Raw genomic sequence first — 25,566 nt, 5'->3', positions numbered from 1 at the left:
TAGCTGTGGCAATGTCAACACAATATGCTGCGGAAGAGGCGGTGCAAGATGAGATTCCACCTGCCAGGGATTTTGAATACTCAGGAGGTGCTGAGAGGCAATTGAACTGACCTGCCCTGCACTTGTTTTGATAATTGGTTAATGGGAGGGGGAGTTTAGCTGGACTCAAGCCACAAGCTGGCAAACACAGTGGGAAAGGCCCTGGGGGCTTTGCTCACATGCTTCCTGGATCCAGGGAGGTTTGCAATGGATAGCTGTCACACATAGTGTAATTAGCTGGTCTGTTCCAAGGTCTTTCTCTCCACCAACTGCTGCGTAGTCAATTAGATGATGTGCTGTGGCAACAGGGGGGCTATTAACAGCCGCGGTTGCATCAGCAACCTTCAGCAGGTTGAATCTGGTGCATAGCTGCAGATCTTTAGTGGTCTGAAGGTTTCTTAACAATTTTTTCAATTGATCTATTCAGTTTTCAGAATGTAATATTTATTTGGGAAATATTCTATACAAATATTGGCGCACAATAAAATTTAAAGAGGTAATCAGTCATATTAAAGTCAAGTTACAAATCAAAGGGAAGTTATGAATGCTCAGGGAACTACCAGTGAGCAATATAACAACCCTCAACCCTATCAGATGACACCCTGAGCCTGTTGCCACTAACCGGTGGTCAAAACAGGACGAGGCGCGCTGACAGCAGCGTTACCCCGTGGGCCAGTGCTGCCACCTACAGGTCAAAGCTGTTCACAGCACTTCAAGTGGGGAAATGGTACAATCAAGTCAAGATGAATTGCTTAGAATTTCTTAATACAGCTATTATTTTAACTCTGGAGCTTACAGAAACATCTGCCTAACAGCATAATACCTTGAGCTTGTAAACGTTTTCAGCTCTTAGAAAAACATGAATGGTACGTGGGCAGGCAAAGAAAAGGGGCTGTGTGGCATCAGCAACTGAAGGGGAGAGTTTCCAAATATCACTCAGTCCGCTTTGACTAATTTGGACAACGATAAGACATTTTCTAAATATGCCAGTCAACATGGGACTGATTAACATTTGGAATTTGTAGCTTCTATGCGGCATAGTAATGACTGCTTTGTGATTTTAATACACCAGATCCGACAGAACGCAAATGACCGCACTTAGAAAAGCCATACTCATTGTGGCTGTGAGGACTATCAGTGTTACACAGCAAACGCATGATTCCCACAAAGTGAATTATAATTTATCTTTGTACATTCCTACACTATCTAACTCCTAAGTACGGCAGAGGGACTCTTTTATCCAAACTCGCAAGATAAATTTAATTAAATAACCATGAATACAACAGTCTCCCAAATGAACAATGTAACACAAAAAAGAGGGGAAAACAACTAATTAGCGCCACTTACGCCACCTCTAACGCATGCAAGCTCCTTATCCACCCTCCTGAATACGGTTGTGTGGTGCCAGCAGCATTTCCAATTCGTCCTCCTCAGCAGTGCACAGGCCTATTCTTAGCGATGGGGGGACATTAAAGACTTCTTCAAACGCACCTTTTAAGCGTCTTCATTTGTGAAACTTAAAATAGACTCTCTGGCTACAGGGCGAATTTTCGCCACCCCCTTCTCGGTGGTGTCAGTTATCTTATGCCTCAGATTTCCGATAGAGTGGAACTATAAAAGGTCACCGGGAGCACCGGGAAGATCACTGCAGTCGACTCGAGTCTTGTCTTGTATCATCTGTACCCCACAAAGCAAAGACACCAGAGGTGAGTTTGCGTAAAAGGAGCGAAGAGACCCGGGATCCGTGCAGACAAAAGCCCGCAGCACCACGCTCGGCATCTCTGAGAAACATTAATGATAAAAGAAAAAAAAAAAAGAAAGAAAAAAAAACCATTTGATGTGGACTTCGAGTTGCCTGCGACAGCTAAAGAAAGAATTGTGTTTATTTTTACTTTGTTTTTTTTTTTTTTTGTTTTTTTGTTTTTTGCGGGAGCGTCAGCTGCGTGAAGACATGGATTACTGGTCAGAGCTCCTAGCATCTACAGAGCTGCAGTGTCAGTCTCAGCCTCTCGAATGGGATCTGGAAAGAAGTGGATTGAAATCTGAAATGGGTCTAGTCTAATCTATTTCGATTCCATTTGGAACAATAGTTTGGAGATTTTGGCAAAAGGCCAAACTTACGCAAAGGGCGGAGTTGTGCTCTGTTGAGATAAGGCCAATTTAATGCGATTCGTGATATTTATTCTAAAAGATACAATAAATATGAATATGTTGACCCATAATCCATATAGTCATCAATATGTGACAGCTTCTGAGATGTTCCCAGACGGCTCTGCAGCGATGTTTACTCAATAAGTCCCGCAGAATAACCGCTTTTATTTGGTTTCTCTACAGATTGAAAATGGCCTTCGCAGGTGTACTGAATGATGCTGAGGTCGCTGCAGCCCTGGATGCGTGCAAAGGTGACACAAAATCACAGTCACAGCCCCCCCTGTGTGGCCTTTTGTTTGGAGCATCGATGTGCGTTTCATATGGAGTTTTTAGTCACAGCCTGCATGCATTTCAGACGCTGGCACATTCGACCACAAGAAGTTCTTCAAGGCGTGCGGTATGGCCGGCAAGTCCGCCGACGACGTCAAGAAGGCCTTCGCCATCATCGACCAGGACAAGAGCGGGTTCATTGAGGCGGATGAGCTGAAGTAAGACACACACCTGTGGCTGCACATCAAACGCAACACCAGGGGACCTTTGTCCTGAACAGATATCCACACATCACAGCGGTTCATGGAAAAGATATTCAAGCCTTTGTTCTGATATCAGCAGCAGTAAACAATGGGTGTTTGTTTTAGTTTTTTTTGTCTATAATCCCAGTGAATAGTGGGTTATTGTGCTTACCAGGCTGTGGGGACTGAAGGAATGTAAACTTTGGGAGCCACAGGTCAAACTATCTTTAGCAACCTGTTTAAGGCCAACATATGCGGCCCCCTCCTCCCTTACTGTAAGGAAAGTAACTTAACTCCATAAAAATATCTCTAAGTATTTATGATCCAATAAAAGGTGAATGCTGTTCTTCACATAACATCTGCATCAGTAACATTTAAATGCTGAATATGAAGTGTGTCTGAGCCAGTGGGAGCTGGGGTCCGTGAACTCACCACCGTCTGTCCGCAGGCTGTTCCTGCAGAACTTCAAGGCCGGTGCACGCGCACTGACCGACGCCGAGACCTCGGCTTTCATGAAGGCCGGAGACACCGACGGTGACGGCAAGATCGGCGCTGATGGTAAGGACGGCCATCAGCTCTTTGCCACGCAGAGTGCTCAGCGGCATGCTGTGGTTTTGGCCTCCTAACTGTGAGTGTTTTCTTCTGTCCCCCCGCAGAGTTTGCGAGCTTGGTGAAGGCATAAAGTGGCAACTGACCAACAACACCCGCTCTGATGGAACAACAAAGCCCACGTCGACCTCCCCCCTTTTCATCTGAATATAAATGATTTTTATACATTTGCTGAAGAGACGTTTCCTCCTATGCAACACACTGTCCAAAATGATGATTGTGAATGTCGCTCGGTTGTGTTCATGTCTTAAATATGAATTTTGCTTACTGTAAAATCTATGATGCACTTTCCAGGAACGAACGGTAAAAAAAGAATAAATATTCTTTTGCTACGGTCTCACTGGATTTTTATTCTTTGTGTGATTTGTCTCTTTTTAATTTATCAATATCTTACAAACTCAACAGGTCGATGCGGAGACGCGCACTCTCTCTAAATCAAAATATTACAAAATCAAAATTATCAATTTTATTTATTTACTTATACCTGAAATATAAATACACATGTGTTACTAAAACATATTAAGGAAATAGTGGACAAAAAAGGAGAAAGCAATGGTAATCATAGTAGAAACTGGTGTTGTAAGGGGTTATTCTCTCTCTCTCAAACTCTAGATACATATAAAATGGGCTAACACACACACACACACACACACACACCCACACACACACACACACACACACACACACACACACACACACACACACACACACACACACACACACACACCTAAATATAAATGTGTGTATGTGTAGTGGGTGTATTGTGTGTTTCTGGACTTGTATTACTCATAATACATAAATCTCTTTACACAGTCATATTGTGGGGACTCGCCTTCCTTGTGGGGACAAAATGCTTGTCCCCATGATGTAAATCATCAAATTATAGGGTGAGGTAAGGTTTAGGTTTAGGTTAAGGTTAGGCTAAGGTTATGGTAAGAGTTAGGGTTGGACAAGTAGTGGTTATGGTTATGCTTAGGGTAAGTCTCCGGGAAATGAATGTAGGTCTACGTAATGTCTCTCTCTCTCTCTCTCTCTCTCTCTCTCTCTCTCTCTCTCTCTCTCTCTCTCTCACTCTGTGTGTGTGTGTGTGTGTGTGTGTGTGTGTGTGTGTGTGTGTGTGTGTGTGTGTGTGTGTGTGTGGTGTGTGTGTGTGTGTGTGGAGAGAGAGAGACAGACACACACCGCTAGAAATGTGTAAGGGTTAGGGTGCGCGCGGGCGTCATGCAGCTCCATCATGCAGCCACTAGATGGCATTAGGTCCATTGACAGGAGAAGCTGGGACAGACAGACACGAGACAGACGTACAGTAAATCATCATGGCAATAAAAACGACAACTGCGTGGACATTTTGATTCCTTGAAATCAGTGGGAAACTCATCATACACTCACGCAGGACGAAATCGTTGAGTTAAATCATTTTTTATTCCCCAAAACAAACAGTAACAGAGAGGGGATGATCTATACGTCCAGGAGTCAGGCCCGTAAAGAACATTAGCAAATGTAAATGAATAAATGATCGCCCAGTAACAGTATAGTCTGTGAGGTATCAGCATGGCGCATGACATCATGCACCGGGTGTGGGTAAAGTCGCACCACTGCTCTCGTTCCGGTGTCCACAGTCTCTTTTTCACACACAGTCCTGAGGAGATGATTGAGTTTCTCTTTACCTGCTCAGGAGTCCGGCTTCACGAGAACCTTACAGCAGACATCACTTATTGAGGGGCCCCATTAACAAGTTGGCACCGGGATTAGGTTTAGGAGAGGTTGACAATGACAAACCACCGGAGATACAAGCTTTTACTCAATAATGAAAGACGACATGATGCTGCCAGAGAAATAAACAAAAGGCTACATCCACTGTGCGTAAAATCCATAACAAAAACACCCGCTTTTGTGACTTAGCAGCGTTTCTTTAGAAATAATTGAATCACGTCAGCTAAGAGAAAATGTCATAAATGTGTTTGATTTCTATCGACGTTCGTCCTCTGTCTTCAGGCCTTTAAATAATGTTTAAGAGGATCTTTAGCGCATGCCATGACACCGCGCTGGTGCAGGGCCAACTTTACCCGCAGCTCACGGCCGCCAGCTGTCGCGTGCAAGAGCGGCAGCCCTGCCGGGAGTTGCCCGTGAGTCACGCGCACGTGTGCGCGCAAGAAGTGGTTGACTTCTAATGTGAGGAAGCTGGCCCGGGGGCTGTTGTGTCCCTGTCTTCGGTAACATTCAAGGATATCCCCGAGTGTCAGGTTGCAGAAAATTTGGATACGGCGCTCTGAATCCAGCGAGGGTAGTTTGTTAAAGTTGAGCATCTAACCTCTCGGTCATGTTTGATTATTAGAAATTAATTAGACCATGTTACACATTTCTAGCAGTGTGTGTCTGCCCCCCCCCCCCCTCCCCCCCCCCCCCCTCTCCGGCTGCTGCTGGATGCTGCATTTCCACAACTCCAACTGATAATGGAGAGGAATAACCTTCCTCTGTGTGCTGCTGCAGCGAACCCTCTCCCAGGAATGCGCTTAATGACCCCTGAATTTGTTGGTGTGTCAGACCGCTGGCGGTCACAGATGCCCTCGAAAAGGACAACCAGAAACTGCCATTCTGCATCTGGACAAATTGGACAAATCCAGTGTGCAGCTTCCAGAAACTGGAAGAAACAAAGTGACCACATGATCACACACCAGCAGAGATGAAGCCAGCGCTCAGCATGACCTCTGACTGCTATACCTCTATTCAACTCGTGCATGTCAGTATGGGACACTGTGCATAATGCATCATCATCATCACCATCAAGGCGAGGCGGGACGGGACACCGGCAGTAGAGGGTGACCTCGGGTCTCTTAATCAGCACAGTTGACAAAGCAATTTCGCGAGACTGTCCCCCTGTCAGTGTGAGAGCGCGAGAGGACTCCAAGGCAGCTGACATTCAGTGACGAGCCGTTTTGGGGTTCTAATAGATTTTGGAGCTAATCTGAACCCCATATGCTGTGAATCTGAGCAAGTGCATGTTCCATGTCCAAGGCAAGTGAAGCACTACAGTGCCGGTGCCCCAGACAAAGAGCACGCATGAGCTGACCTCTTAGGTGACTCTATAAGCTCGCGCTAATGCTATCGACATGGCCCCACCACAACAAATATGACACGAAAGGTTCAAAGTCAGCTGACATTTTATTTCCCATAACTCACCTGAAATGTAATGATCAGGGCATATTTGCAGAGGGAGGTGTCTCAGATGTGCTCGTTTTGGGACCGCTGCCTGTAAAAGGATATCTGCATGAAAGGGTAGGGGGGGCAAGAGAGGGAGAAAAGGAGAGAGAGGGAGATTGCAGTTACATTACACCCTCCCTGCATTTACTGTACTATATAATTCTAGAGGTGAGAGGAGGAGGGGTGAGGGGATGACAGGAGGGAGTGGCGGATGGAGAGAAGAACGCGCTTTTTAACGTAATTTGCTATTTACAAGGGCGTTACAGATGTCCACGGTCCGGTCTCTCTGTCCCTGGGCGTTATAAATAGTAAATTAATTAGTTAGCTGAGAAATTGGATCAGGGGCGGGCAGTTAGAATTTGATCCATAGACAGGTAACTCAAGCAATCCCTATTGTCACTGCAATCAGACCTATATAAATCCGCCTTGACAGACAGCAGTCACCACATAGCCTTACCTCTTCTCTGCTGGATCACCGACCGGGCGAGATCACCCCTTAACACGGTAGGTTGCTGTGGGGATTCAGGGAGGCTGCCTCTGATGCAAAGAGGCTGCTTTTGAATTTGTTTTGAAAAGACTTTGTAGAGGCAGATTCTCTGGCTCCTGCATGTTCAGCGCACTTCAGAGGCTGCCTAGTTAGATGCCAGGCGAAGAAAGTGCGTGCGTAAAAAAGAGAGTCTTATTAGAGTTGAAGGTCACAGAAGCCAAAGGTAAAAAATATTTCGATCATGTTTAAATCTGTGGGTGAGTGAGTAAACTACTGGAAAAATGTAGGCTTTTTATTTTATTTTATTTTATTTTATTTTATTTTATTTTATTTTATTTTATTTTATTTTATTTTTTTACTTTCTGGCTTCCATAAGATTTTATTGAGATGCACTTTTGCAGACTCTCCTGACAGTGTTTATCACCTGGACAACTTTTGCGCTCCATCAGTTAGACGCATATGCTACTGTACCTGGCTACATATGTTAATAATTCACCATGGTTGTTCCTTCTACAGGAATAAAATGTCCCTCTCATCTATCCTTTCCGCTGATGCCATCGACAGTGCTATCAAGGACTGCCAAGGTATCGTCTTCCACCAATATCATTATTGCTCTCTTCATTCAATTTTTTTTTTTTTTAATTCTATACAGTGATTTGTACTGGAGCTGGTGCAGTCACCAGACTATAAGGCTGTTTCTACATCTGGAACGCTGCAGAATATTGACATGAAAAGATATATAAACGCATAGAAGGATAAATTAAGTACAATACAGCATGGGGAAGGCTTGTGAAGTGACATTAGGAGCCTCACTTGGGCGCAGTTCCTACTGAGGTCAAAGATCAAGAAAAATTGGCCTGTCAAACCTCTTAAATGTAAAATATTTTCACAGGGAGCATTCAGTATCAATAGTTTCTCTATGCTATGCGCCTCGGCGTGAGAAGGTTAAGCCACTTACATCATGTTTAATAACACTATGTCAGTCATATGTCGTCTTGCCTCCGCAATTTAAGCTGACACTAATTGTCTGAGGATTTGCTGATATTACAGGGAATCTGCTTTAATTCTAGTCTAGTGAAGAACTAGATTGGACTCATTGAACTGTACCTGCTGCTGTTCCTCACTTCCACACTCTCCTCCTGCAGTACCAGACTCCTTCTGCCCCAAGAAGTTTTTCCAGATGTGTGGCCTCACCCAGAAGAGCCCCCAGGATGTGAAGAAGGTTTTTGGGATCCTAGACAACGATGGCAGCGGGTTTATTGAGGAGGAAGAGCTCAAGTGAGTGAGCAGGTGGCTCCCAGGCTGCAGAGTTGTGGTTGTATTCACTGGTCCCTGAAACTCAGAGAGAGATCATGCGTCTTTCTTGGGAAATCATCACATTTCAGTTCAGTTTTCATGATGCTGTTCCATGAGAATGGGTGCATTGAGGTGGCTACCCAACCATCATGGCATTGTCACTGATATTAATCACCCAGACTGCTTGCTGACTAGAAGTTGTGTTTTCTGGCTGCAACAACACCTGATAACTTGACATTACATGTGACTTAATCAACTTAAATTAGGTTTTTCAAACTACCTGTTTTACTTAGATATACATCACATTACCTGTACACATGTCAAGGGTTCTTTTGTAAGTTTTGTCTTAACTGGACCTTAGTGTTAGTTCCCAACTTCTGTCTTTGTGGATATTGCATTGTTGTCCAGTTGTTACTATACCTCCAACTTTAACTTCTGCCTGTGGATCTGTGTATGTCAGGTTTTTCCTCCAGAGGTTTTCTGTTGGGGCTCGCGTCCTGACAGACAAGGAGACCAAGGGTTTCCTGTGTGCTGCTGATGATGACAGCGATGGCCGGATTGGAGCAGACGGTGAGAGGATCCACACCTATTTTTTCATATTCTCAATTAAAATGCAGATGGGCTGAATTTGTTTTATTCCTACAATAGTGTGGTTGCTCTGGGTCTGTAAGTAATGCCAGAAAGAGATGGCAGTATATATTCCAGTGCTGAAGTAAGACAAGCAGCTGTCACAGTTAGCACCTCCTCATCCCTGCACACTGTCCTACAGTAGCAGCCGACACCTGCACAACGCTGAAACAGACCATTAGTAATTTTAGATTTGTGAATTAATTTATTGGACAAATCGTGTCAGCGGCATGCTGTTAACTTGAGAGCATAACAGTAGAAGTGAAATCTAGCATCTCAGTGCTAGTTCTCCTTCTTTCTATGGGTTTCATGTCTTCATATTTTAGAGTTATGTTGAGGCAGGTGTTGGATTGGATTGAGCTTAACAATCAGGTGTCACATCTTACTAATGCTGTTTCTTTGTCTCCACAGAGTTCCAGGCCATGGTCTTGTCCTAAACAGCTGGACTCCACCTCTCCAACTCAATCTGACCCCCCTCCCCATTCCACTGCTCCAAAGGCTCTCTTAGTTGTAGTCAGTTTCCATCTGGTTAGAAGAACCTTTTGATTCTTTTTATTTTGCAAGACTCACTCTGGTTCACAGACACACATCCTCATCATGTTTTTAGTTAGTTTTTTTTTTTTTTTTGCTTCTTTTTCATATGTTTTAGACAGATCATAATGTTGTATTTCCCAAATAAATGTACAATTTACCAAATTAATGAGAAAATAAAATAATAAAACCCCAAAACTGTGGCCCTTTTCATAATTTCTATTCAAGTGTACACCTTTGTATGCTTCTGTTGGTCTTCTACATCTGGTTTAAGATGACGCTGGGTGGCCTGAGAAAAAAAGAAAAAAAGGGGGGTGTTGGGAAATATTTAATTTGAACAAGATGGTCTAATTAACCCATAGGAAGTGAGAATCCATACACACACAAACTGATCCAGACGTGCCCATGTACAAGTCATTTGCTCCATAGTTCTGTGGAGTTTTTAAATCTTCACTTATCTAACACACAGTGTCAGATATGAAAGGCGAGGTATGTCTTGAAAACACAAAGCTTATACAGTACAGGTGTGTGTGTGTGTGTGTGTGTGTGTGTGTGAGAGAGAGAGAGAGAGAGAGAGAGAGAGAGAGAGAGAGAGAGAGAGAGTTTATACAGTCATAGAGCTAGCGCAGGGAAAAAGCAGTGTTGGTGACCTTGATGACCACCTGAGTGTCACCACGGCTGGATCGAGTGACACCTGACCTCAGCTTAGTAAATAAACCCAGCTGAACCTTGGTGCTGCTCGGCCTGGGGCAACAAACCGCACACACGCGCACACACACACAGACACACTCACTCGCTCATACACCCATATGCATACACACAAAACCCAATGCATTTGCAAAAATCAAATATGAGCTCAGACACAGACGCCCATGCATGCAAACAGGCAGAAAGGCACGCACATCAGGATTGCTGTTAATATATGCATCGGTGTGAGTGCGTGAGCATGTGTGTGGTGCAGAGGTGCAAACTCTGCAGAATGCAATATCTGAGAGCGCTCGCCTCACGTTCTTTGCCAGGTCTCCTTGACAGCCAGGAGGACTTGCTCAGGATATATTAAAGAAGATTCATTTTCTTATGCACACCCACATTTTCAGACAGAAGACTGACCATCCCCCAATGCTGCATTCCTTCTCCAACAGACTTTAAATAGCACACAGTGTTTTCTTTCACTGCACTTAGAGGATTCATGGGATTAAAATTAACAACTACCTCACTATTCACCCACCCACTAGAGGCGCCAAAGTATAGAGTCCCACACGTTGTTCCAGTCGTTCTCCACCTTAGTGTCAGTTCAATTACCTGCATATTACAGGGAGAAGCTGACTATTACAGCAGACACCTGCTCCTCAGAGCAATGGGACATACCCTGGTATTAGCATTGGGTCGTGGTCACAAGTGTAGGATGTGTAGTCGTATCTATTGCTGCTTGATTCAGGTGGCGAGCTGTGATAATGTAAGAGGTTTAAAGAGTGTTTCTTCTTCAGCTGGGTGTGTATCTTGTCATAGCATAAATTTCACTGTCACTATAAAGTGTTGGAAATGTGATGAAGCAAAGCTAATTTATCACAGGTATATATCAGTCAAAATCATTTATTTGCCTCCATGGAAGACAAATCCATAAATCATTAAGCGTAAATGACTGAGTGTTGTGTAATCAAAGTGCAATAATGACATTAAAGCCAGAGGCATTCACAGTGAAATACATAAGATCAAGCAGTCAGTGGAGTGAAACAAGCTTTCGAGATCCTCCAAGTTACAATTATTATTACTATTATATGTCAGTATGAGCGAAGACTTCGAGAGACCCTGCCAGGTACTGCAACCTTCAGAGCAGACATTTTTATGTGTACAGTCTAAATAGATTGTGGTGTGTTCAAGGGTAAGTCTCAGGTTGAATTTGACCAAAAAGCACTGAAGAAATAATAGGTTGAAATCTTTAAAAGTATGCTTAAACAAACATCAGGCATACATGCATGTAAGAGGGGTTTAATGTTGTCATTTTAATTAAAGAAAACTTTATTGGGGACATGGTTGTTTAATTACGATGATTTTTGCTTCATATGTATATAACATCTCTATATTAATAAGACAAACACTAAGCAGCATTACTTAATCATATCATACATTAGTCTGCTGCATGGACTTGCTGACTCTGCTCCTATTAACCACACCGCTGTCACTTTACCTTATCATTTTTATCTTCAAACGCTCTTGAACAGTTTATATTTCATTCTCTATTCTTATGTTAGTGCTCTAGTACTCTAAGTAGAGTAGAGTAGTGAGTAGTACTTTCTTGTACATTTATTTATCTGTACTTATTACTGTCCTTTTTGCTGTAGTAAGAACTGAATTTCCCTGCTAGGGATCAGTAAAGGTTTATCTTTTTTAAAATTGTGCATATACATGAAAATGTGCACTGTATTTTAGAGCATGTTAATCAAATGGATTTACAGACAAAACATCTATCAAGACCAAAAGACTGAGCTTGCACAGAGACACAGGGCACTTATTAGGTCATCATGTATCAATATCTGCTGTTGTCAGCCTCTGGTCCTCTGCAGACATGGGGTGGAGGGGAGAGAATGGGAGTTGGGGGGTGGGAGTAGGGGGGTACACAGCTGACAACGGGACAAGGTTGGGGAAGCCATTAGGAAACACAAGCCAGGGGACACACAATGGAGCCGTGACCCCTGCGGGTCAGGAGAGGCGAGTGGTAAACAGGAAGGAAATGTGAGCCAACAGGTCGACACTGACTGCTGGATGTGCTGCTGTGGGACAGCAGTACAGGATAATGTGACAAGCAGATTACCTGGACTCAAGGGCAGAGAGGCAGAGACAGAGACTGGCACTCTGTTTCTGTCTGGGAGATCGCAGATCCGACAGGCCAATAATGTCTAACGGTCCTGATGGGATGTTAATATGAGAAAAATGACATCAGCAACAGAGCTGCAAGACGTAAGATGGACCATGTTGTAATATTCTTTAACAATACTGTCCTTTAAAGATATCTCTGTCATCTGACAAGAGCTAAAACAGCTATTTAGATCTAACATACACGTTTAAAGCAGAGTTACTTTTAATTTTGTTTTAAAATATGATATGAGTTAATAAGAAGGGGTCATGTCATTAGAAATAAATGAATTATTATTAGGATTTATGTAATTATCTTTTAAATATGCTATACATGACCATTGAGGGTGTAATTTTGTATTCTAAGAATTAAAGTAATAAATAGCTAGATTACAAAAATAACATGGAAACGTTAGCAGGGCTGAATTCAGTACTACAGGTCAGAGTAACAGCGGTAGTGGTAATAGTAGTTGCAGCAGTAGTCGCCTTGAAATGTTAGGATGCAGCATTAAGTAACAAACAAAGGGACAGAGTAAACAAACAAGCGTAACTTTACTGAACTTAAACTTTTATCGCAAAACATTCTGTGTGACTAAAGAACCACGCAATGCGTCTGGATAGCCGCTTTAGGATGGCCACATAGGCCGAGCCTGCTTGTCTGCTTGGTACTTCAATAATTGATGCCCTCGCTTCATTGTCACCAAAAACTCATATCAAGAAAGGAGTGTCAGGCTCACCTTACTGATTAAGTCTGTGTGAAACTTTAATGTGCACCCCATCTTCAACTGATAACAAACTTGAGGTGCTCAAGCAAACGAGGTAATGGGAGGCCGAAGCGCCTGGATGTCCACGTCGTATGTCCAGTGTCCGCTATGAGAGACAGTGATCATATTTTGACTCATTCCCTGTGTTTTGGAGCCTGAACGTATCGGAGATGTTGCTACCTGATAGTCTGAACAGGGAGGAACGTCGTAAAAGATTTAACTCTCGTGTTAGGATGACTGAATGGGCTTTGTGAGCTCTGTGCAGGAACTCTATCCATAATGCAGGGGATGACAGCGCTGCCACTGTTCCCCAACAAGCATTAGTCCTGAGCCTCTACTTATGATGTCTGCGTGCAGCTTCCCTTCATTAATGAATGATAGGCCATGCACGTATCAATGGCTGCTCCTGATACACACAGGGCGTTAATGGAAGGTGATTTCTCTGAATCTATTTCCCCCCTGGCTTAAGTCTATTGTTTACATATCTGCTAATTGATAGGTTTTGTATATATAGTGTGTTGTGTCTGTTAACTAGTCTAAAGCAAGTTTGCAATTTGAACTAAAGGCCACACCCGGCTTAAACCCCTGAGCAGCTGTGACATGAGCTGACTCACCCTCAGACTGAGTAATGGCTGTCGTGGAGATGTAGACAGGTACTTTGGAGACTTTTCCAAATGAGAAGGCACTATCAGATAAGATGGCGAGAGTCATCCAGGACAAACTTACTTTAACTTGCTGAATAATGAAGGCAAAATGTCTGGATGAGGAGGACAACTAAAGAATGCTTGTGTCTAGGTGGAGTTGGGTCCATAAACACCTTTAAGCATACTGTCATATTTTACTTTTGCACTCATTGGCATTCCATCAACTTATATACCTTTTCACATTTTAATAGTACCTATTTTTTGTGGGTTATATTAAACATATAGCATTAATTGCTCTATGGCTGTGCAAATAAATATTGAAATAGGCCTTTAGTATCACCCTAGCCCAGCACACCCACAGACTGAATGTTCCACGTGATCAGTCTTCAATATATATTATATTATATTATATTATATTATATTATATTATATTATATTATATTATATTATATTATATTATATTATATTATATTATATTTCCCAATGATTTCCCTTTAAGGCACAACTGTAAGCAAAGTATTCATTGCCAGCTATCAGCTTGCACACTGTTCATCTATGTCAGTGACCCTGTAAGACTGTATCTGAGTATGATAGAACCGAGAAGCCCTGTGTCACCCCCCCATCCTACATCCATGCTACCTACAGCATGTACTCCATGTACCTTGTTCCTACATGATTTAAAGAACTACTGTGAACTGTCAGGTTTCAGTCCCTCTGTAGTCTCAGTTTCTCGCTCAGGTCTTAGTCTGGCCATCAGATCCGACTGTTACCTCAGCGGAGCTGCCAGGTTGGCCCCGGCGCCACCCACTTTCCTCCTTCCCTCTCTCTTGCCAGACTACAGCAAACAGTGAATTATTCAGGGTTAACAAGCTGTCGGAACGGCAAACTCAATTGTGCATTTTCATTAAACCTCTCTTGCCGCGTCTCTTGTAGCTGAAGAGGAGAGGAGCGTGAAACAGTACTAAGCCGATTCCTCTGACAGAAAGGTGACAGAGAAGACGGTGACTGCGAGGGGGCATGTCAAAGGAGAGCCAGGTATCAGGACAAGTCACGGCCTCTTCAATTGCTTCCTGGAAAGGATTGTGTAGCCAAGTTTGACTGAGTCAAAAGCCAGACTGAACTAATTGATTTTGATCAGTGTCAACAGGTCGACTGCTGGAGACATGAAGCACTCAGATCTGAAATACTATGTTTATCTATTTGACCACAAGAGATCACGGAGACGTTGATGTCACGCGAGACACAAGAAAACAAAAAGCAGACAGACGAATGACTCACAGGGTACTAAACTCCACTGCAGCCTAACTGTCATAGTGGACTATGGCAATGTATGTGTGGAATAAATGTAAAAAGGACCAGTGTGTAGGATTGAGGGGATCTATTTTCAGATATGAAATATAATGTTCAAATTCATGTTTTCATTACAGTGTACAATCACCTGAAAACAAGAAATGTGTTTTTGTTACCTTGGAATCTCCTTTATATGAAGAGAGGGAGCAGGTCCTCTTCCACAGAGAGCGCCATGTCACACCACCATGCTTCTACAATAACCCAGGCAAACACTGGCTTTAGAGAGCGCCTTTCATGTTTTTCATGTTTTTATCAGCCACTGTAGGTTCTCCTAAATGCTTGGAAGAGGAGGGGTGAGGCGAGGGGTACTGATTTGGCTGCAATGCATACAAGTTCCTATATACATAGATAAATAAATGTGTGTGTGTGTGTGTGTGTGTGTGTGTGTGTGTGTGTGTGTGTGTGTGTGTGTGTGTGTGTGTTGTATGTGTGTGTATGTATATACATAATATGTATAAACAATTTCTAAAATCATGTCACAGTGATTTTTATAAATTATTAGAAAATGCTGAGCTCATTTTATAGCACACTGTGGACAACCAAGAATTCCTGCTTGACTCAATGTAACATTTTGAAGTTTCAAAGGCAAAGGCAAATTTATTCGTATAGCACAATTCATACACCAGGCAATTCAAAGTGCTTTACAGAAGCATAAAAATACATTAAAATCATAAATGCAAAATACATTTTAGAGAAAGAGGAAAAAGAAAGAAATTAGAAGAGAATAGTAAAATAAAAATAAAATAAAATACATTTAAAGGAAAATTAAAAACGGAAGCCAGTAAAAGACAATAATTTAACATTTAGAATGATACAAAGAAAGAAAGAAAGAAAGAAAGAAAGAAAGAAAGAAAGAAAGAAAGAAAGAAAGAAAGAAAGAAAGAAAGAAAGAAAAATGTAAATCCCCACTGAATCATGGAGGACTGTGCTGGAATGATGCACTTCTGACTACACCCCTTTTAGTGATGTCACAAGAGGTCCGCTGATTAGAGATATAGAAAACTCACAAGATCTTTTAGATGTTGAAAATAAAATAAAATAAATCTTAGATTAAATGACACATGATGGACTGTACTGACAGCAAAACAGAAGCAGCAGTAAGTTGTGATCAGTTTTTATATCCGGTTACTTGCACTCGCAAAGAAGACGTGTTAGAAGTTATTCTGTAGCGCCCTCTAGTGTATTTGAGATGACACGTTCCGAGAGAAAAGTAGCGGCATGTCATGTAACTGTGAATCTTCGTGCTTTAATACTGTGTGAATATTAACAACAGAAATCTCCTCTCATATATATTTTAAAGAAAATAATCAAAACTACTCACAACCACATTACTTAGATGCGGCTTTCACTTGCATCGGATGTGACGACACCACGGCCTCTTTCCTGCGTAACCGGTGGAGCTGCAACTGCTACTGCTGCTGCTGCCTGTCAACATCATACAGCCCCAGAATACATCTTTGTCCGGGATTTTGATTTTAATTTTTTGTCCCTGACAGTCCACTAACTGTCCGCCACCATGCCCATGTACCAGGTAAAGCCCATCTGCGGCGGTCACATACAGACCGACTTGCCAACCTGCATGTACAAGTTACCAAATGTCCACGAGCAGCAGGGGAACAGCTGCACCTCTGAACACGCGCTTCAGGTAACCGCTAACTGATTTTGAATGAATACGAGCTTATTATTATTATTTTTTCCCTCGTTAGCTTGTGCTTGGCTCTCCGTGTTTTCCCGCAGCTCGTTTTGTTTCTCACGTATTGATTCATGCGCACCTCGCGCGGTATACTAGCATTAGCTGTCTTCAGCCAAGCTAGCTAGCTAGCTTAGCATGTCAGTAGAAATCTCACCTCTGGCTGATGCAACAATTACTTCACGTCTTCACTGTTCCATCAACACTTACAGATTATTAAATGATGACCGTATCGGAGTATTTCCGTCCTTTGGTACATTTCCTGTCTTTATTAATAATCCTTGAAGTGCATATCATGATGGTTTGGATGCACATACTTTGGCTGTGCAGTGTTGGAATGTAACTAAGTACATTTACTCAAGTACTGTACGTAAGTACAGTTGTAAGGCTACTTGTACATTGAGTATGTCCATGTCATGCCACTTTCTTCTTCTACTCCACTTAATTTTAGTATGTAGTACTTTTACTGCACTGCATTAATCTGGCAGCTATAATTACTTCACAGGTTAAGATTTACACACTAAAATGATGCATTGTATTAGATGAAACTACGCAGCAATACATCAAACTGTTAAGATTTGCTCCACCTTGTCCAGTTAAATCTGTAAAATGCTACTTACACATTAATTCAGTCCAACACTCAGTATTACCTATTTTTCTGTATTAAGAATACTGATGCTTTGTGAACATTTTTTGGTAATTTTGTGTATTTCTAAAGTCATATTTTTGATACACTTTTGCTTGTAATGGAGTATCTTTACAGTGTGATATTGCTACTTTTACTGAAGTATCTGGGTACTTCCTGCAGTACTGCAGCCTAGTGTGTAGTTGTTATTTCCATTTGAGGTAAATATTGTGACACATATCATCAGGACAAGACTGAAAGCTTTTATGCCTTCTAAGTATTTTCATGAGACGTCTTGCTTTGATTCGTCTTTGTGTGTGTGTATATACTATTCAGATTTATCTCAAGACTGAGCATATATTACATATGTTCTGTCTCTATCTTATCTGGGCAAGCACAGTTAAAATGTAGGGACACCAGCTTGCACCCATGTTGTAAAACTGTTTTTGGCTTTCAGCCAAACTGAGCGATTCTGCGTTGTCTCCACAGAATGGCGAGGTGGACCCGGCAGTCAAAGCTCTGGAGGCCCGGCAGGATGAGATCATGAGAAAACTGTACGAGTTGAAAGCAGCTGTGGAGGGCCTGGCAAAGACGGTTACAACCCCAGACGCCGATCTGGACCTGACAGTCAGCAGCAGCCTCTCCTCCCAAAGCTTCAGCTCCACAACCTTCAAAGGTGTCACACACCTGGACACACTACTGGGAAAGGTGAGAAACTGGGAATGATACAAGTGTTTGTTATTGATGCACCGGCAGAGTGCTTTGGTTTATTGCACCTTGCAGACCTTGACTGCATTTTCTCTGTAGTGTTTTACCTCATCACACCCATCATAACTGCCTGTCATTAAATGTTAAAAATAGTACGCAAACATGCACAACCTGCTCATATTGGAATTTATCTTGAAGCACGTATGAAGGTGTGGACTGATTACAGCCTTTCTGTATTGGCCTTGTTACAGAAGACAGATGTTGTAATAGTTTGTTTTGGGTGCTGCATCTATTTACCTGCTTTTTTCTTCGTGTCACAAGGACCTTGGTGCTCTCCGTGACATTGTCATAAACGCCAACCCGGCACAGCCACCTCTGTCCCTGCTGGTGCTCCACAGCCTGTTGTGTCAGCGTTACCGGGTGCTCTCCACCATCCATGTCCACTCCTCGGTTCCCAGTGTGCCGCCGCAGCTCTTGTCCTGCCTCGGTCCACGCCATGCAGACAGCTATGCCCGCCAGATGTTCCAGCTGGGCTTCACCCTCATATGGAAAGATGGTAAGATGGAGGTGGAAAAGAGGATTAAAAAATATTTAGCTCTTGAAATTACACAAGATCATTTACAAATTTATTTCTAAAGTGCTAAGTTTAAGGAGTGTTACTTCGAACCATTACAGGCTTTGTATTCATGTTATTTAGATGTTGTAAATGCCTGTGCCGTGTTCACCGAGAGACATGTCTGTCCTTTGCGGTGTTCACAGTCGCCAAACTGCAAATGAAGTTCAGCGTCCAGAGCATGTGTCCCATCGAGGGTGAGGCTAACGTGGCTCGCTTCCTCTTCAAGCTGCTGGCTCCCTACCCCAGCGACCCCGCTCTTGCCACGCTGGTGGACAGCTGGGTGGACACTGCTTTCTTCCAGCTGGCTGAGGGCAGCTCCAAGGAGCGCTCCGCCGTCCTGCGGGCACTCAACTCCGCTCTGGGCCGCAACCCCTGGCTGGCCGGCCCGGAGTTCTCCCTGGCCGACATCGCCTGCTACTGCTGCGTGCTACAGAGTGGCTCGGCCTCCGCTGCCCCCGCTAATGTCCAGCGCTGGATCAAGTCCTGTGAGAACCTGGGCCACTTCAGTCCTGCCAAGCTACTTCTGCAGTGACCGTCTCGGGACCACACACCGGAAGGGTGTCTTACCCAAGCAAAGTGAGAGAAGGGCATTAGAATATTAAACTATGCCAGCCATGTCTGGAACACCTTCTAATGCTTCCCTCCTGACTTGAATATATCACTGAACTGACAAAGACTCAGTAGAGGCAATATGGTTGACAGTTAATGTAACTTAAGTATTTGTCTCAGCCATGCTGCTAAATAAAAAAAGATTCTAAAGCTGTTTGCTGCAAGGGAGGAAGCATGAGAGGACTGAAGACATGGGCTTGGCGGTGGATTAAATCAAAGGTACTGACAAGATGTTAGTCCAACACACACTGTACACCTTCCACCCACTTTGTGCCTAAAACGATCCTGTTCTAAATGTGTGTGTCTAAGTGTGGTAACGGGTATTACTAGATGTTTTCAGGAGTAATACTTTGTACCGTTTGTTTTTCTGACATCATTAAAACTTTGGATCTAACTTTGAACTGGGACTTGAGGTTTGTTTCATTCAACTGAACAAATTTCCTCATGAAAACAAACGAGTGGCATTTACTGGAGTGCACCTCTGCGCCCAACAGGTGGCAGGATTGCCTTTTAGAAACTGAGGAAAATGTGAAAACTTACTGACATTCATTAACTTCATCCACCCGCTGATCCTATGCAGAGTCACACAGCGCTGCACCTCCTCCCACCACACACGATGTGGAATATATGAAAACACTCAACAGGTGGTCCCACTATGGCAGCTAACACAAGAAGTCATGTTGGGAAAATCTGGGCTCCACTTGGCTTCAAAAAGCCCTCGTTCAGACCCTCTGGCTTCAGCACTTGTCATCTTTTTATGAGCGGACAAGGTTCTTTAAACGAGGTGGAAGAAACCTTTTCAGTGCTGTGACACTTCAGTGGAAATATCACATCTGCTGTCACTGTAAAGCACCGCAGCAGGAAACCAGCACTCGTTACACCTCGCTGCACTTTTGTGTTCACTCATGCATCGAGATGGGCAACATGTTAAGAAGACCACGTGCAGAGGCATGTGTGATGACTGAAGAATTACCTTTTTTTTTAAAGGCTGAATGAGGCAGTTTTGTAAGTGTTATTACATCAACGATAATTAAAGAGGGGAGGAAGAAGTGATGAGCTGTTCACATGTTTTGTATGTTGCCTGTGTGGAATTATTGTAGCTTACACCAAACTGCAGCTCCCACTTTCTTTACCAGTTTACTAATTATTTTATCTCTAAATCTGTTTATCATTGTGCAATTTTCACCTAAATTCAGCTCATTTTATAACTATATTCTGTTGAAAGGTGTTTGTTTTCTGCAGCAAACCTTTAGCGACACATTTCCCACGTTCTCTCTCAGCTGTTCAAGCTGCAGTTTTGTCCTGATCAGCTGATGCGTTGAACAGAATCCCAATAACCTGTCGAGCAGAGCAGATTTTGGATCAGTGAAGGCAGCTTCACAGCAGTCCGCTGCCGGGGAGTTTATATCTCTGGCTACATCTGTGAGGCTGCTGCAGGCAAAGTGGAGAAAAAAAACAAACAAACAAAACAAGGCTGTATACATGGAGTCATACATGCAATGATGTTGAAAAGAAGAAAGAGCAAATCCCAGGGCTTTTCACAGTCTCTCAGGGTTGGTTTTGCATCTTCAGAAGTGTCATGTTCTCGACAGCTCGGGTCCAGACAGAGCCTGTGTATGAGTGTTTGTATGCTCCGACAGCCTCCCGTTGGTCTCCAGGCAGCTGCCTGACAAGACCAAAGCTCTTGACTGACATCTGGGCACATGGCAAGGGGAACCAGTTGGGACTCTGCAGGCCTGGAAATGTGTTTGCGTGCTGTGTGTGTTCCTCACACACAAACACAGGCTTCTTTGAAAAGGTAATCAGTATCTGTTGATGCAGTCGGGGGCTGCATGCCAATGAAAGCAGCCGTTCCCGTATCGTCACTAATCTAATTACATTTGGGTTCCAATTTGTTTACGCGAAAAGAGGTGAGACACGGACAAATAAAAGGCTCTTTCCTTGTCTCTTTATATATGATATAAAACATACAGACAGGAGATGCATTCTCACCGAAGAGCTGTAGAAAAAACAAACTAGCTCCACTGAAAGACAGAATCACTTCAGTTTAACCCCGTGGCTACTTCAAATCACAACAAACAGCACAGACAGAAAGATGCTTTCGTCAGTATATTCAGTCCTCGAATGCCATCGTCCATGATTGTCAATGAGATATTTCCATTAGGCCATTCAGGAGTGGGAGATATATGCTATCAAAACAAGAGGAATATTAGAAAACAGAGAACACGCCTGGGCTAAATTGTCTGAAATGAGAGATTACTCAGGGTTTTTCTGCCATGATTTTAGCACAATGTGGTTTGATTCTGCATCAATTAAAAGGCTGTGAGAGAGAGAGAGAGAGAGAGAGAGAGAGAGAGAGAGAGAGAGAGAGTCACTGGGAGTGTATTCACTCAGCGACCAAAGTGCACACGTTGCTGTTGTATCTCAGAAGCTGAATGCGTTCGAAGTAGTCGTCAGTCAGAAAGTTTCTCTGTGAGGTGACCAGGTTGCCTTTCTGACTGAAGAGACGCTGGACCGGGGCCGTGGACGGCAGGGTGGTGTTGTATTTTAGGAAAAGCTGCTTCACCCTAGGGAAGTCCTGCAGGCACTCGAGGCTCTTCCCCGTCCCCTCCACGTACTTGCGGATCTCCTCCATCACCCCCCGTTGCTGGATCTGGATGGCGGGCTTGACGGGCCCGTAGCTGAAGAAGTCATCCTCGGATTCGATGGTCGACAAGTTGCGGCTGGGGTTCACCTCCGTCACGTTACAGGGATCCACCTGGGACGCCTCTGTAGCCAGCAGGGTGCACATCTCCTCCCTCTCAGAGGCAGCAGTCCACCACAAGCGAAACTGAGGAGTTGTCGCTGTGGCGATCTTCGCCTCCGTGCTGGCGAACAGCTCCTGGAACCGCATATCAATAGCCACTACGATGGCGTTGATGACGTCGGCGAAGTAGTTTGCCGCGTCTTTCTGCTCGCTTAGCTTGTTCTTCAGACTGAGCACGGTTGGGATGACCAGCCCCAGATAACACTTCTGCTCCGCTTGGAAAAGTTCAAGTGCAAACGCCAGCGGGTGGAACACAGTCACATATTCCTTCAGGAAGGCCATCTCCTCGGGCTGCATGCGTGGGACCTCCAGCCGGGCGCACAGCTCGGTCAGCTCCCGCTCTGTGAGAGAGACGATCTTCTGCACCGCACAGTACTCCACATTCCAGCGTATGACAGCGGGGACGACCAGCGCCATCTTCCCTATCTCCTCCGCCGCATCCATACCCACCTGAAGATGGTGGCATTTGCTCCATATGGCGTACACCTTGGCCATTGCGCTGTAATGCAGCTGGCACATGGGCCCCTGCGACACAGCCTGCCAGAAGTCCTCAGTGACAATCAGCTCCAGGGTGTGTGATGCACAGCGCTGCACCGTGGGGAGAAACAGGAGCATGTCCTGCTCCGGCTCACCCTCCAGGACGGCGCTCACGTTCTCGTAGAAGCCGATGTCATCGTCACTTTCCGTGGCGTCCACCACGAACTCTTTGAACACGCTCACAAAGGGGCTGCCGTTATCAGTGACCGTGGTCTGAACTTTGCTTTCAATATTGTACGCCACGTGGATGTCGTGTATCCGTCCGGCAATGGTGTCGTATGTGATTCGGCCCTGCAGCCGCGCGAAGCCCAGAGCAGCAGACTTCCTCTCCAGAGAATCCGTGTCGATCCAGTGACAGGTCATCCCGAAGAAGCTCCTGTTGTTGGCCGTCCAGATGTCAGCTGTGGTGCACACGTACTGGATGCCGCTCAGCTTCGCCATCAGCTCTTCCCGCATCCTGGAGAAACCCTGGTCCACTTTTGTAAACAAGGTCACTCTGTCCATGGACTTCAGCCCTTCAGTTAAGCCTGCGATCAGCTTCCTGAAGCCGGGCTGCTCCAGCACGTAAAATGACTGACAATCCTCCACAATGAAGTTGAAAATAAGATCGTCTGTCTTTGCTTGGGTCATGCATTTGGAGATGATTTCCGCTTTGAGTTTTTTGAGTTGGCAGTGTCTGCTTTCTTCGCCGTTGTGCTCCTCTTTCTTCCTTCCCCTCTTGGCATCAGGCCTGGCTTCACAGCCCAAATGTGTTCTCTGAAAGAGAGAGAGAGGAAAACATCAACTTTGTTTCCTGTTGCTTGGTGGAGGTGTGTGCGTGCGTGCGTGCGTGTGTGTGTGTGTGTTCAGAGTGTCTAACAGTTTAAAAACTTCAACCGCAACTATAACTTTGATGACACACGTGCAGGGTAAAATGGTTGGTTTTAAAAGGGAAGTTAATCCCGAGGAGCGTGCAGCGCCGTGAGTTGGTAATCAGCACGCAGCTATAATGTAACGTTATTAATCACGAGGGTAGCTGTTCATTCATTGACGCGTTCAAACATTAACCTGGCGGGTCCGGGAGACCATTACAGGGAAAAGACTTTCACGAACTTACGTCTAAATGCTTCTTTAGGTTGGATGTAGAGGTTTTCGACGTGGAGAGCAGATTAACCCTCGGCAGACACAGATTACACTGGACGATGATATTTTTCCCTTGATCTGCCTTGTACGTGAAATGGTGGCGGTAACGCCAAGTATGCATGGCCGATTTAGTCTCGCCTCCGGGCTCATGGTGATCCACATCCATTTGGGACGCTATCGTTGCTGTTGTTGACGTCTTAAAATATGATAAAAGTATCGTAATCCGATTTAGTAATCGTGATTACACGTAATGTAACGATGGCGGTAGAGAAATCCTCATGAAAAGGGGCAGGCCTTTGTTCGGATGTTGCGCAGGAAACAGACAAGGAGAGAACGGTGACGTCACTGTTTACTCTCGCACATGCGAAGTGACAGTCTACAAACTCAGTGGCGAACAGGCGCGGTGGTGAACTGCGCATGCGCTGGCTGGCTCAAACTGGACGTCATAGTCCCCTCCTTGTGTTTTGTACTCACATTCATGGAAGTACTTTTACCAGCGTTTCCTTTTCCTTCATTGTTGCAGCGAGCTGGCGCCACCACCAGGGCTGCAGTGGTAAACATCCACAATGTTTTAAATGGCATCCAGTTATAAATTAACGGAGAAAATGATCATCTGAGCAGCAATTACAAGAAAAACAGAGACAGAAGCAAGAAATAAGTATTACATTACCATTGCTTTACTCAACCTGCCCCAGATTTAAATCACATTGTATAAAATGGCATAAAATGCTAAATAAAATAGGATAAAATAAAATGTTGTATTGATTTTCCCACTGGTTTTATATGCTGATTCTTTCACCAAATCAAAAAATTGCACCTGACAGTCCAACTTCTCAAACAGTTCAGGGGGAAGGGGGAAAATTTCCTCTGTGTTTGTGACATCACAGCTAGTCTGGGAGCCCGTCGTAATCCAGTGTGTGGTGTGGACACTTGAGGCCTTCAGACTATGTACACTGAGAATGGACAGCAGCTTAACTTTTGAAATCAACAATATTTGTATGAAGATTCAGTATTTTTCTACGAGGAAGCTGGAGTGGATGGAAGGTTAAGAATTTCTAATAAGGTTATTGGAAAAAATATGTTAAACACAAACCAGCTGGGCATTTTCATGCTTTAAAATGTGTCTGGAGGGGGTCTTTGAAGATCTAAAGTATCTTAGAATTCAAAATGACATCTTAGTGGAAGTCCATTCATGCGTCTGGCTGCATGAGGAAAGAGAGACGGATCCTAAGAGTAGAAACAGGTCCATGAAAACAAAGTGAGGAACTGTCCTCACCTCATACCCCCCTTCAGTTCACACTACTTTTCCATGAAACCCCTATATCATGACCATGTATTAGCACAGCATTACAGCTTACATTATGTCTCATGACCATTACCTTTCAATGAAAGTTTCTACTATTCTGAGAGCAGTTTATGTTTTGCTTTACAGGAATAGTGACAGGTGAACAAAGCTGAAGTGGACATTGTCCCTCTGTTCCATCAAGTGGTTTGGCTTGTTGAAAGATGTGAATTGCTACTTTTACAGTTGTTTCTATAAATCTGAAGTATTGTCTCTAATAGTCAGTTGTTATTCTGAGATGCGCTGCAGGGTGAAAATAACCAGCTGACCAACGGGAATTTTTATTCATTTTATATCTTTCATCAAGCTGGAGGCACCTTGCCAGTTGAGAACACCTCCTGCTGGTTTGAAACCTCCCATCTGGCTCAGAGATGTGTTAAGCATGTCTTTAATCTGGTGTTCACATGGACATGAATGGCTTTTTTTTAATGTTTAATAAAACCAATT

General features: G+C 43.9%; 4 protein-coding genes across 4 annotated transcripts; 3 read left to right on the top strand and 1 right to left on the bottom strand.

Moving 5' to 3' along the window:
• The first annotated feature begins 1,400 nt into the window (after nt 1-1,400).
• On the top strand, nt 1,401-3,648 carry LOC139343198 (parvalbumin beta-like). Its single transcript, XM_070980690.1, has 5 exons — nt 1,401-1,745; nt 2,374-2,441; nt 2,546-2,678; nt 3,151-3,260; nt 3,359-3,648. The coding sequence occupies exons 2-5, from the start codon at nt 2,381-2,383 to the stop codon at nt 3,382-3,384; spliced, it is 330 nt and encodes a 109-aa protein (XP_070836791.1). The 5' UTR covers nt 1,401-1,745; nt 2,374-2,380; the 3' UTR covers nt 3,385-3,648.
• Nucleotides 3,649-6,863: 3,215 nt separating this feature from the next.
• Nucleotides 6,864-9,393, top strand: pvalb8 (parvalbumin 8). The gene is made up of 5 exons (XM_070981036.1): nt 6,864-7,016; nt 7,516-7,583; nt 8,145-8,277; nt 8,756-8,865; nt 9,334-9,393. Exons 2-5 carry the CDS (start codon nt 7,523-7,525, stop codon nt 9,357-9,359), a joined length of 330 nt encoding a protein of 109 aa, XP_070837137.1. The 5' UTR covers nt 6,864-7,016; nt 7,516-7,522; the 3' UTR covers nt 9,360-9,393.
• A 7,053-nt stretch (nt 9,394-16,446) lies between these two features.
• On the top strand, nt 16,447-19,713 carry aimp2 (aminoacyl tRNA synthetase complex interacting multifunctional protein 2). The gene is made up of 4 exons (XM_070981184.1): nt 16,447-16,709; nt 17,869-18,087; nt 18,409-18,643; nt 18,847-19,713. The coding sequence occupies exons 1-4, from the start codon at nt 16,581-16,583 to the stop codon at nt 19,233-19,235; spliced, it is 972 nt and encodes a 323-aa protein (XP_070837285.1). The 5' UTR covers nt 16,447-16,580; the 3' UTR covers nt 19,236-19,713.
• A 1,533-nt stretch (nt 19,714-21,246) lies between these two features.
• Nucleotides 21,247-24,077, bottom strand: LOC139343525 (uncharacterized). The gene is made up of 2 exons (XM_070981235.1): nt 23,752-24,077; nt 21,247-23,411 (listed from the first exon to the last, which is right to left on the bottom strand). Exons 1-2 carry the CDS (start codon nt 23,941-23,943, stop codon nt 21,699-21,701), a joined length of 1,905 nt encoding a protein of 634 aa, XP_070837336.1. The 5' UTR covers nt 23,944-24,077; the 3' UTR covers nt 21,247-21,698.
• Nucleotides 24,078-25,566: the final 1,489 nt, after the last annotated feature.

Source organism: Chaetodon trifascialis, chromosome 15 (genome assembly GCF_039877785.1).
Source record: "Chaetodon trifascialis isolate fChaTrf1 chromosome 15, fChaTrf1.hap1, whole genome shotgun sequence".
Lineage (NCBI taxonomy): Eukaryota > Metazoa > Chordata > Actinopteri > Chaetodontiformes > Chaetodontidae > Chaetodon > Chaetodon trifascialis.
This window is presented reverse-complemented; position numbering and strand designations above follow the sequence as displayed.